Source organism: Hemiscyllium ocellatum, chromosome 6 (assembly GCF_020745735.1).
Source record: "Hemiscyllium ocellatum isolate sHemOce1 chromosome 6, sHemOce1.pat.X.cur, whole genome shotgun sequence".
Classification (NCBI taxonomy): Eukaryota; Metazoa; Chordata; class Chondrichthyes; order Orectolobiformes; family Hemiscylliidae; genus Hemiscyllium; species Hemiscyllium ocellatum.
The window spans coordinates 20,016,006-20,028,773 of record NC_083406.1 but is presented as its reverse complement, the minus strand read 5'-3'; the positions used below and the strand labels follow the sequence as shown (position 1 = coordinate 20,028,773).

The 12,768-nt window shown below is 42.7% G+C and overlaps 1 protein-coding gene across 1 annotated transcript in view; it reads left to right on the top strand.

Moving 5' to 3' along the window:
* Positions 1-12,768, top strand: part of farp1 (FERM, RhoGEF (ARHGEF) and pleckstrin domain protein 1 (chondrocyte-derived)) — a 317,365-nt gene that overhangs the window by 182,003 nt on the left and 122,594 nt on the right. The window contains exons 4-5 of the mRNA XM_060825861.1: positions 444-486; positions 2,931-3,009. Coding sequence (XP_060681844.1) covers positions 444-486; positions 2,931-3,009 — 122 coding nt within the window. The remainder of the gene's footprint in view (positions 1-443; positions 487-2,930; positions 3,010-12,768) is intronic.

Below are 12,768 nucleotides of genomic sequence, written 5' to 3'. Positions count from 1 at the left end.
GAAGGGCTTATGCTTGAAACGTCGATTCTCCTGCTCATCGGATACTGCCTGACCTGCTGTGCTTTTACAGAACTACACTCTTGACTGCTAATATTAAGAGCTTGACAAAAAAACATAATATTTGGCATAATTCAGTTTGTGGGCACTTTCAGGAAAATGATTTAACTTCATTGTCGTTTTCATATGGCACATGATACAATAACACAATTTCAAAACAACTGGCATGATTTGGACAGGCAAGTAATTCAATCTGATTCAATACAACACATGAAAAGCAGACAAGAAAACTGATTTGAAATAATCACATTAGTGTAATCTCATTCATATAAATAGTTTTAAAGGTCAATTGAATCCATTGTGTATTGTTGAAATAGAAATGGTTGTATGAATGATTAGTTAAATATTTGCTGACAAATGGTAAGTATAATATCTTATATTTTTAGGTGTGGCTTGACCTTTTGAAACCAATTGTGAAGCAAGTCAAAAGTGAGTATTGTTTATTTTGTAGTTCTTGCTTTGACAAGCTGTAGCTTTTCATCAAACAAGGCCGTCTTCTCTACAGATAGGTACAATGGCAGCGATTGGATTAAACATACCTTAAACATAAAGGGCTTTCTTTATCTTTTTAAGGAGTGGGCGGGCGAAGGCGATTTGAAATGTGGCGGTTTATCTTTTGAGTCTTCAACGAATCTTCTCCTCACCCAGTAAACATGTTTCATGTCACCGCCTCACTAAATGTTTCTTTGAGAAGCATCTGTGTCTAACTTTCTTCCGAGTTTGAACTTTCCCTCCAAAATCCTAGATGGCTAATCTCCCCAACATACAAGTAGTCTAATACATTACTTAAAGAGGGCCTTCAGCCCATTGTGTATGTGCCAGCTCTTTGAAAAAGATAGCCAGTTTGTTCCTCTCCCTTATTCTTATAGCCCTGTAAACATTTCCTGCTTTTTAGTATCCAACTCTATTTAGAAATTTTAATTGCAGATTATAACAACTCACTTCGGGCCAAAAAAGACTTTCTCATCTCTCTGGTTTTCTATTTTCGTAAGTCTGCTCTTTCTGCCATTGGAAACAGTTTATCCCCATCTACTCCGTCAGATGCATTTATAAATTTAAATACGTGTACTAAATCTGTTTCTTAGCTTTTCTTCTTTGAGAAGAAAAATCTCAGCTTTTCCAGTCTCTCCCTGTAATTGAAGATGTTCTTCCCTGATATCATTCAGATAATAATCTCCTCTGCGCCCTCTCAAAAGCCTGGAGGGAAAATTGCCAAGGATGTTCCCTCCCTGCTTAGAGGGAATAATAAAAACCATCCCTTAATTTGTGTATGTTGAAGAGTTATGTATTTTTATTCAATATATATTTTTAAAATAAATGCTTCATGGCGAAATCTCCTTCCTTCAGTTTCACAGAATTATTACAGCCTCGGAGAAGGCCATTTGGCCCATCTACTCTGTACCAGCTGTCTAAATGTGCAATGCGCCTCATGTTATTCGCCCAACTTCTCGCCGTTCCTGCACATTTTTCCTTTCCAGATAATAATCGCATACCTTCTATCATTCCTCAGTTGCCTGCACACTCATGTGCAGATCTTCTCCCTCTTGCTTCTTTTGGCAAGTACCTTAAATTTGTGCCCTCTTGTTCTGGATCCTTCCACCTCTGGGCACAGTTAATCCTGATCTACTCTGACTAGAACGCTCCCCGTTATTAATGTTTCTGTCAAATCTCCTTTCGGCCTTTTCTTCTCCAAGAAAAATGGTGCTGACTTGTATCAGTCTACGTAACCGAAGTTCCACATCCCTACATCCACTCTCATCAATTGTTGCCGCTCCTTCTTGAATGCCTTCCCATCATTCCTAAAGCATTTTGGTAGTTTTCACAAATGTATGTCCATGACATTCGGTCACATTAGCAGTTGATGCAAGCGGGAATTTTAAAATGATTATTCTAGCGAGACCAAACTCTAGCAATGCTGGAATTTGAACGATTAGTTCAAGAATCAGGTAAAGAGTAAACTGGGGGATATATTTCCCACCATAATAGGCAATAATTGGATATATTATAAGTACAATATATACTTTTAAATGTGTAACACTATATTAATAAAGTTAAAACTCGCACAACACCATGCTACAGTCCAACAGGTTTAATTGGAAGCACTAGCTTTCGGAGCGACACTCCTTCATCAGGTGGTTGTGGAGGTGGATGTCCTCACCCAGTCCAACACGGCATCTCCAAATCATGACTATATTAATACATTGCTTTTCAGTTTCAACCATAGCTCAATGGGTAGCATTCACACCTCTGGGTTGTGAATTAGGGGTTCAAATCCCATTTCAGCACAGTGCTGAGGGAGTGTTGTCTTTTGATGAGACTTTTAAAATGAGACACTTCCTTCACTGTTAATTTGATTTAAAAGACATTTATTTTAGAGCAGGGGATTTTTCCACAATGTCCTGGTCAATATTTATCGCTTATCCAGCACCACAAATGAAAACACAGTGTTCGATCATTACGGCATTGCTGTTTGAGGGAGCTTGTGTTTTTATCTTCCAAATTGGCTACTGCCTCTCGTGTATTATGGAAGTCAGGGGTGGGTTAGCACAATTGGTTTAGTGGGTGGTTTTTAATGCAAAGTGATACTGATATCCTGCACTGGCTGAGGTTACCATGAAGAGCCAAACCTTCTCAACGCCTAGACCTTGCCTGAGGCATGGTGAACCTCAGCTTAAACCAACACCAATCATCTCCCTCTCGATTGAGAGAGAAGCCCGATGGTTTGGTAAAACTTTGGCAACTTTACCTTTCCTTACAAAAGTATTTCATTGGCTGTAAAGCACATTGAAGCATTCAGAGGTTATGAAAGGTACTGTAGAAATATAATCTGACCGTTTGCAGTTTTAAATAAAGTCTAAAATCTCCTCCTGTAGGGCCACGGCATGTTGTGATGAGATTCGTTGTGAAGTTCTTCCCTCCTGACCATGCTCAACTGCAGGAAGAACTGACGAGGTAGGTACCCTTGGTTTCTCTCAACCTCCTGGGGCTGTGACTTCAGTTGGGAATGTAGTGGATATGGTTTAGACCCTAATCCTGGATGTGTGGAAGGTATGAGTCTGTGGGAATGCAACCTGTTGGTGGGAACTTGCAAGGTTATTGAGGGTAACAAAACCAAGAATCCAAGACTGAGAGTTAAGAATATTATAATGTATGATTATTTTGAACTATTATAGGACATTTTAAAGCCTGTTTACAGCACTGAGGGAGACCATCTGGCCCATCATCTCCATGCTGATCTCAACAAAGCTCTGAATCCCATTTTCCAGTTCTTGGCCCGTATCCCTGGAGATAATGCAAATGAATAGTTAAACACTGCACAAGTGACTCTGACTCAACTACTCTTTCTTTTGGGCAGTGATTTGCAGATTTTCACCACCCTCTCAGTGAAAAATATTCTCTGTGCTGCTCCCTTTACTCCCCTTGGTCCTGATTATTGACCCCTGTACTCAAGGATCAAGCCTCTTCCTATCTGCTATTTATGCTTTGATTGTGTACATCTCTGTCAGGCCCCCTCATCACCTTCACAGCTCCCAGGAAAACAATTCCCCAGCCTATCCAACCCTTGTTCAAAACTCGGACCCTCCAGCCCAGATGGGGAACTAATAAATCTCCTGTGCACCCTCTCAAGTGCAATTATGTCCTTCTCATGATGTGTTGACCAGAACTTCAGTTAAGGCTGTCCTCAACATTCAGAGAAATTTAATTTGTAAATGTTTGTGATACATTTAGTACTCAAAGTGGGGGGTGAGGTTAACATATATGTAAGCACATTTTCCGAAACTTGAGACTGGATGGATGTATACCTGAAATGTTTTCTTTTTCTGAAGTAGGCATGGTTTTGAATGGATTGTTCGGAATGCATGAATTTAACAGTCCTGATCCTTAAATAAAAATCTACAAGGAAGGAAAACGTCTCGAGTAAGGGTAAAAATAATTCAAGGTTTTGAATACCCTACTTGTGTTCCTGTGTTCGATGGACTCTGCTGAGAGTCCCAGTTCTTGGAGGGACTCTGTGTAGACAAGGGGTTAGGTAAAAACAAGGACTGCAGATGCTGGAAACCAGAGTCTAGATTAGAGTGGTGCTGCAAAAGCACAGCAGGTCAGGCAGCATCCGAGGAGCAGGAAAATCGACGTTTCGGGCAAAAGCCCTTCATCAGGAATAGAGAATCTCTATTCCCGATGAAGGGCTTTTACCTGAAACGTTGATTTTCCTGCTCCTCGGATGCTGCCTGATCTGCTGTGCTTTTACAGCACCACTCTAATGTAGACGAGGGGTTATCAATCCATGAGGTGGTACAATGTAGACCCCATTGATGAGCTCAGACCACGATAGTGCCCTGGGCTACTGGCAAACCCATCCCTGTCTGATCTCGTTGGGAAACAGACACCTGCTATCACCGCATGAATAGAAGTTCCTTTCCTGTCCCCCGGCTTATCCCATAGCATGGAAAAATCAAGAATGTGCACATGAAGATGTTTTATCTCAAACCCGCCAGTGATATTTTTGCTTTCCTCGTAGATCATTTTCTAAGGTATCAGGACTGCTACCTTCAGGCAGCACGAATGTTCTATTTGAAACCACGTCAGCACTATAATTAAAAGAAAAATGCTTGAAATGTATTTTGGTTGCGTCAGGTTTTGAAAAGTGTCATTGCAGACAAGTAAGCAGCCCAGCAAATTCAGCAGAAATGTTTGCAAATTTGACTTTCTCGAAACGTTGAGTGCACAACAAAATGCTTGGGGGGAAGAAAAGAAATCTGACGTCTCAAATGATACTGTTATGTTGGACACAACAGTGTTGTCCCAGGAGACTTAGAGGTGCAGCAGTATTTGCAGTGGAACCCACAGCAGAGCCTACCTTAATGCAAACCAAATGAGCGTTTGAAATGATTATCCATAATGCCAAAATGGCCCCCTGAGCATGTACCAACGCAGCACGTGTAGTCATCCATGTGACCAGGCTGGGGAGTGTGGGAAACTGGGAGGCAAGGACTGGTGAGTCAGACTGTGAGCAGGGGGTGCTGCCCTCCAGCCATACTCTTTTGCTGAGCTTGGCCAACTGTTGCCTCCCAACCTGTTCCTTGCCCCCTCACCGCCATTGCGGAAGAAAGAACGATCCAACTCCACATCCAAATGGCTAAACTGGCCCACCCGTCCCCCCCCCCCCCCAACACATCCACAGAGGGGGCTCAGTGATGCCAGCTGCCTGTGACACAGTGTACCTGCAAGTACATGCTCATTGCTCCACCTTGTGGTGGTGTTCAGAAGCATGGTCCAATTCAATATTACAGTACATTGTGATGATACTGTTTCTGAGCTAATCATCCTCTACATAGAAACATGAAAAGTAGGAGCAGCAGTAAGCCATTTGGCTCTTCCCAAGCTTGTTCTGCCATTCAATTGGATCATTCTTACCGGAAGAATGTTGTGAAACTTGAAAGGGTTCAGAAAAGATTTACAAGGATGTTGCCAAGGTTGGAGGATTTGAGCTATAGGGAGAGGTTGAACAGGCTGGTGCTGTTTTCCCTGGAGTGTTGGAGGCTGAGGGGTGATCTTATAGAGGTTTACAAAATTATGAGGGGCACGGATAGGATAAATAGACAAAGCCTTTTCCCTGGGGTCGGGGAGTCCAGAAATAGAGGGCATAGGTTTAGGGTGAGAGGGGAAAAATATAAGACCATAAGACATAGGAGTGGAAGTAAGGCCATTCGGCCCATCGAGTCCACTCCGCCATTCAATCATGGCTGATGGGCATTTCAACTCCACTTACCAGCATTCTCCCCGTAGCCCTTAATTCCTCGAGACAACAAGAATCTATCAATCTCTGCCTTGAAGACATTTAGCGTCCTGGCAATGAATTCCACAGGCCTACCCCTCTCTGGCTGAAGAAATGTCTCCGCATTTCTGTTCTGAATTGACCCCCTCTAATTCTAAGGCTGTGTCCACGGGTCCTAGTTTCCTCGCCTAATGAAACAATTTCCTAGCGTCCACCCTTTCCAAGCCATGTATTATCTTGTACGTCTCTATTAAGTCTCCCCTTAATCTTCTAAACTCCAATGAATACTATCCCAGGACCCTCAGCCGTTGCTCATATGTTAGATCTACCATTCCAGGGATCATCCGTGTGAATCTCCGCTGGACACGTTCCAGTGCCAGTATGTCCTTCCTGAGGTGTGGGGACCAAAACTGGACACAGTACTCCAAATGGGGCCTAACCAGAGCTTTATAAAGTCTCAGTAGCACATCGCTGCTTTTATATTCCAACCCTCTTGAGATAGGTGACAACATTGCATTCGCTTTCTTAATCACTGATTCAAACTGCATGTTTACCTTTAGAGAATCCTCGACTAGCACTCCCAGATCCCTTTGTACTTTGGCTTTACGAATTTTCTCACCATTTAGAAAGTAGTCTATGCTTTTATTCTTTTTGCCAAAGTGCAAGACCTCGCATTTGCTCACATTGAATTCCATCAGCCATTTCCTGGACCATTCTCCCAAACTGTCTAGATCCTTCTGTAGCCTCCCCACTTCCTCAGTACTACCTGCCTGTCCACCTAACTTCGTATCATCTGCAAACTTCACTAGAATGCCCCCAGTCCCTTCATCCAAATCATTAATATATAATGCGAACAGCTGTGGCCCCAACACTGAACCCTGCAGGACACCGCTTGTCACCAGCTGCCATTCCGAAAAAGAACCTTTTATCCCAACTCTCTGCCTTCTGTCAGACAGCCAATCCTCAATCCATCCCAGTAGCTCACCTAGAACACCATGGGCCCTCACCTTGCTCAGCAGCCTCCCGTGTGGCACCTTATCAAAGGCCTTTTGAAAGTCTAGATAGACCACATCCACTGGGTTTCCCTGGTCTAACCTACTTGTCACCTCTTCAAAGAATTCCAACAGGTTTGTCAGGCATGATCTTCCCTTACTAAATCCATGTTGACTTGTTCTAATCAGACTTTGCTCTTCTAAGAATTTAGAAACCTCATCCTTAATGATGGATTCTAGAATTTTACCAACAACCGAGGTTAGGCTAATTGGCCTATAATTTTCCATCTTTTGTCTTGATCCTTTCTTGAACATGGGGGTTACAACAGCGATCTTCCAATCATCCGGGACCTTTCCTGATTCCAGTGACTCTTGATAGATCTCAACCAATGCCTCTGCTATTTCCTCAGCTACCTCTCTCAGAACTCTAGGGTGTATCCCATCGGGGCCAGGAGATTTATCAATTTTAAGACTTTTTAACTTTTCTAGCACTATCTCTTTTGTAATGGCAACCATACTCAACTCAGCCCCCTGACTCCCTTTAATTGTTGGGATATTACTCTTGTCTTCCACTGTGAAAACTGACACAAAGTACTTGTTAAGTTCTGCTGCTATTTCCTTATCTCCCATCACTAGGCTTCCTGTATCAGTTTGAAGTGACCCAATGTCTAAAAGAGACCTAAGGGGCAAAACGTTTTCACACAGAGGGTGGTACGTGTATGGAATGAGCTGCCAGAGGAAGTAATGAAGGCTGGTACAATTGTAACATTTAAGAGGCATTTGGATGGGTATATGAATAGGAAGGGTTTGGATGGGTATGGGCCGGGTGCTGTCAGGTGGGACTAGATTGGGTTAGGATGACTGGTCGGCATGGACGGGTTGGACCGAAGGGTCTGTTTCCGTGCTGTACATCTTTATGACTCTATGGTTAATTGTCCAACCTAGTGCCCTATTCCAGTTTTCTCTCCATACCCTTTTGTGACTTTACACCTCAAAACTATCCCATGCCTTTTCAAAAACATTCAATTTTTGGCCTCAACCACTTCCTGCTCCTGTCCTCCAATCCCTGCTCCTGTCCTCCAATCCACTCACTATGAAGTGGTTTCCTCATCTGTCCTTCCTTATCTGTATGTAAGGAAAATCACCTATACCGTGTATTCAAAACGAATGGGTATCCAATGAACACAGTCTGCCAATTTCTCAACAACAAACCCAAACAAGCAGACAAACCACATCCAGAAACCCTAGCCACTCTCCCCTACATCATAGACATCTTGGAAATGACTGCCAGACTACTCAGACCCCTTAGCATCATGTAGCCCACAAACCCTTAAACTTACTAAAACTGCAGCTAATGAACTTGAAAGACCCTATACAGACAACAAGCAAGACTAACGTCATTTACAAAATACCATGCAAGAGCCGTAACAAACACTACATTGGACGAATAAGCAGAAAACTAGCCACCAAGATACATGAACACCAACTAGCCACAAAACGACATGACCCTCTCTCACTAGTATCCTAATGAGATAAGGAAGGACACCACTTCGACTGGGACAACACATCCATCTTAGGACAAACCAAACAGAGACATGCATGAGAATTCCTAGAAGCATGGCATTCCAATCGGAACTCTATCAACAAACACATCGAGTTAGACCCCGTCTACCAGCCCCTCAGCAAAAGAACAGGAAATGACATCACCACGGGAAATGACGTCACCAACCTAAAGAAACCCAAACATATAAATAGAAAGCGTGAATCATATACATTGCTCCGCCTGAGGCCCACTGAAGATATTACCTAGTAGGGCGATGAAAAGTCTGGAAATGAATCTCCCAGCTCAGCAAGCAAACCTACATCCTGTATAGCCTCCCATTTATCCACATTACACTGCATTTGCCGTGCATTTGCCTACTCATTCGACTTGTTTTAAAGTGCACTGAAGCATCTCTGCCTCATCCTCACAGCCGCCTGCCCACCCAGCTTTGTCATCTGCAGCCTTGGAGATACGGGTACACAGTCCTTTATCCGAAATCCTTGGGGCCAGTTGTTTTTCAGAATTCGGAATTTTTCGGATTTTGGAATAAATGACATTTTCACAGTGAAATTTTAAAAATTGCCTAACAGCAGACGCATGTGTGAATAGTGTGAGCGCTGAGACACAATCGATGCCTGCCAGTGTTGCGCCATGCCACCATGTCACATCTGAGTGGGTGTGGAGTTGGGTCACTTGCACATTCCACAAAAAGAATTTTGGATTTGGAGCTTTTCGTATTTCGGAGTTTCAGATAAAGGATTGTGTACCTGTATCACATTTACAATATTATAATTCCCTCCGATTCATAAGTCTAATTCCCATTGTGATAGCTCAGGAGATATTAAATTCTGTTAATTAATTAATCTGGAATAAAATACTAGTCTCATTAATACTTTTTTAAAAAACCCATCTGACGAGTTGTCCTTAGCACAATATTATTACTGGGCAGAAGGATACCATTTGGCCCATCATACCTGCACTAGCTCAGTTATCCAGTGCCAATCTCCTGCATTTTCCCCGTATCCTTCCACACCATTACTATCTGAAAAACACATGCAGTGGTTGCTTCATTGTCACAATTGAATCTGCTGTCAATACATTCCATACCCTAAGTCCTCACTGTGTGAAAAACAATGTCATCACAACACTGTTGCTTTGTTTGCACATCACTTCAGAAAGCAGGTTTCACTGGCCCTCAGCAATATGGTTGATAATTAACTGAAATGACTCAGCAAAGTATCAACCCACCCACCATGTTGACTGCAGTGCTTCCAGAAGATAGCTCTCCTCCTCAAGAGCGATAAATACCGGCCTCACCTGCACTGCATGCATCCCACAAACACAACTCTCCAGGCAAACAGGAGCCCATCGACTGCACCATTTCTCAATAGAAGCAGGATGTTTCTCCATAATACAAATAATGTCAATTAAACCAATCCCAGTCATTTGCAACAGGGTAAGCTGCAGGCGTGATTGGCAGGGGAATTGCCCAGTCATTTCCATTCTGACTGGGAATAGTGGCAGCACTATATACAGCTGTTATTCCAAAGATCTAAAAGCTGCTGGACATGTTTTTCTCACCTTGGGGGCCTGTACTATTCCTCACTGGATTTGTGTTGCTAGGGTTAGATTTCTTGGGGCCATCTGCTGGTGAGGCTAAGGACTGAAGAAGATAATTCTGAGCTTTGCCAGCACGAGTGAGGCAAGAGCTGTGCTTTTGCAAGTTTTGTCAGATTTGGAGCTTGAACCAGAGATTCTCTTTGGCATAATGATGATACTATCAAATGGGTATTGTGGGTAATAATACACGTTTGGTGGCACGGACTAGGGATTTACTCGTGATTCTATAAATATGAACAGTCTGAAATGCTGGTTTTTGAATGAAAAAAAGCATATTTGTGAAGTATATTTCTGTCAATAAATCCTTGCAGAAGTGTGTAAAGATTGGCTCAGTTCTATCCTTTTCAGTCAGTCCACACCATAAAGAAGCCTCCTGCTATTTTACCCTGCTTTCATCATTTTGCTTTAAAGGGAGAAAAGCACTTTGCCCCTATTTCAACAGATTCAGTCTTGTAAGAGTATCCTTGAAATATCTCTGAATAACATATTGATATTTCAGAGCAGCTTAAAGAATCATTTGCTGTGAAATATTATTACACAGACATGGCAGAAACACATCACTGAAGAGCTAATAACAGCTGTTCTACAGTTGATAGAAATTAGTTATCTGGCAGATGAATGCACTTTTGGTTCTTTTCAGCTGTTGACCACGTCTCCCAAGTTTACATCCAAATTTGGTTGGATGTATTCATCATGTGGCTGCCTCTGTCCATTTGTCCCAGTCCCCACACTCTTGTCTGACATGTTCATCCTCAATTCGTTCCCCTTCCTACATCAGTCAGAAAGCAAAACATTTCCTAATTGCCAACTGGATCATTCATGACCAACAATCAAACAGCATTTGGAATTGGATTTTACAGGCCCCTCATGACAGGTTGGAAGCAGAGGAGTGATTATCAAATGCAGTTTGTGTCTCTCTCATTTTGCAAGGGAGGCCAGGGAGCAGCTTGCCTGTCCTTGGGTCTATTCAGATTCCTACATCGGTAGAAGGAAGCCCACCTGAGGTATCTCCCTTCCCAAGATCGTGCCTACCCCAGCCAACGTGCATCCCCAGTCTGGACTTTTGATTTGATTTAGATTACATTAGATTAGATTAGATTCCTTACAGTGTGGAAACAGGCCCTTTGGCCCAACAAGTCCACACCAACCCTCAAAGCACAACCCACCCAGATCCCTACATTTGCCCCTTCACCTAACACTACGGGCAATTTAGCATGGCCAGTTCACCTGACCTGCACATCTTTGGATTGTGGGAGGAAACCCACACAGACACGGGGAGAATGTGCAAACTCCACACAGACAGTTGTCTGAGGCGGGAATTGAACCCGGGTCTCTGGCGTTGTGAGACAGCAGTGCTAACCACTGTCACCGTGCCAGCGAGGTCAGCATTTATTATTATCCCATGTATCTAGGTTTGTTTTGTTTTGTGAGCAGTACAGGCAGATCATACCTGTATGATGCATTAGGATAATAGAACAGAGAGAAGGTGCACAAAGAGTGAGGTCAGCATTAAAATTTGAGAAGACCGTTCAGAAGTCTAATAACAGCTGTTGTTGAATCTATTCATATGTGAAAATAAGCTTTTGTATCTCCTACCCAGTGTCAGAGATTGACAGAGATTATGTCTGGGTTGGCAAGGGGTCCTCGATTACATTGGCTTGCATGATGGACTAGGTTGTGTTCACAACTCTCTGCGGTTTCTTATAATCCTGGGCTTCAGTCTGACTTCCATAGACAGTATCTCTTTAGGAACTTGCCTGCACACCCAGCAATAATCTTATGGCTGAGGCAATGAAGGTTTACATACAGCTGCTTCTGACATAAGAGATGCATGACACATGCACATCTGATGACTGTTACAATTGAGGCTTTGAGTTCACACTGGTCTCTGTGAGCCTGGGGCTTGTAAACCCTCTGGTGAACCACAGCAGAGTTTTGCTTTGAGCTGAATTGAAGTGAGCTTTCCTGCCATTGAATCTGTTCTGGCAGAAATCCTCTATCACTGCCAATTGAAGAGTTCATGTGCTAACCACCTTCAAAACATGGACTGCAGTGGTTCAAAATCTTCTCAAGGACAATTGTTCATAGAGTCATAGAGCTGTAGAGCATGGAAAAGAGCCTTCAGTCCAACTTGTCCATACTAACCAGATATCCTAAATTAATCTAGTCCCATTCCTTGCATTTGGCCCATATCCTTCTAATCCCTTCCTATTCATAGGCATTCCATCCAGATGCCTTTTAAATGTTGTAATTGTACCAGCCTCCACCTGGTAACAGCTATTCACTGCCATAACTCAGGGAAGAGTTTCTTTAAAAAATAACCCAGCATGTCATTAACCAATTAAAATAAACTCCCCCAAAGGGCAGGTCTCAGAGCATCTGTAGAGGGACAAACCAAGTTAAAGTTTCAGATCTGTGACTTTCCATGGTTTTCATTTCATATGAATGAAGAATCATCTTCTCTGAGATTTAATAAAGGTGTTCAGAATGATGAAGGGTTTGGTTTCAGTAAATAACGAGCAAAGGAGGAACAGTGGACAGTCTTGAAGCAATTTCCAAAAGAAGCAGAGAAGAATTTTTTAAAATGCAGTGAGTTGTTCTGACCTGGATTATAAGGGTGGTGGAATCAGATTCCAAGAGTAACTTTAAAAAAGAGGATTAAATGAATATTTGCAAAAGGAACATTTTCAGGTCTGCACTGAAGCGCAGGTAGACGGCACTAATTGAATAGCTGAAAATGTGTTGCTGGAAAAACGCAGCAGGTTCCTGATGAAGGGCTT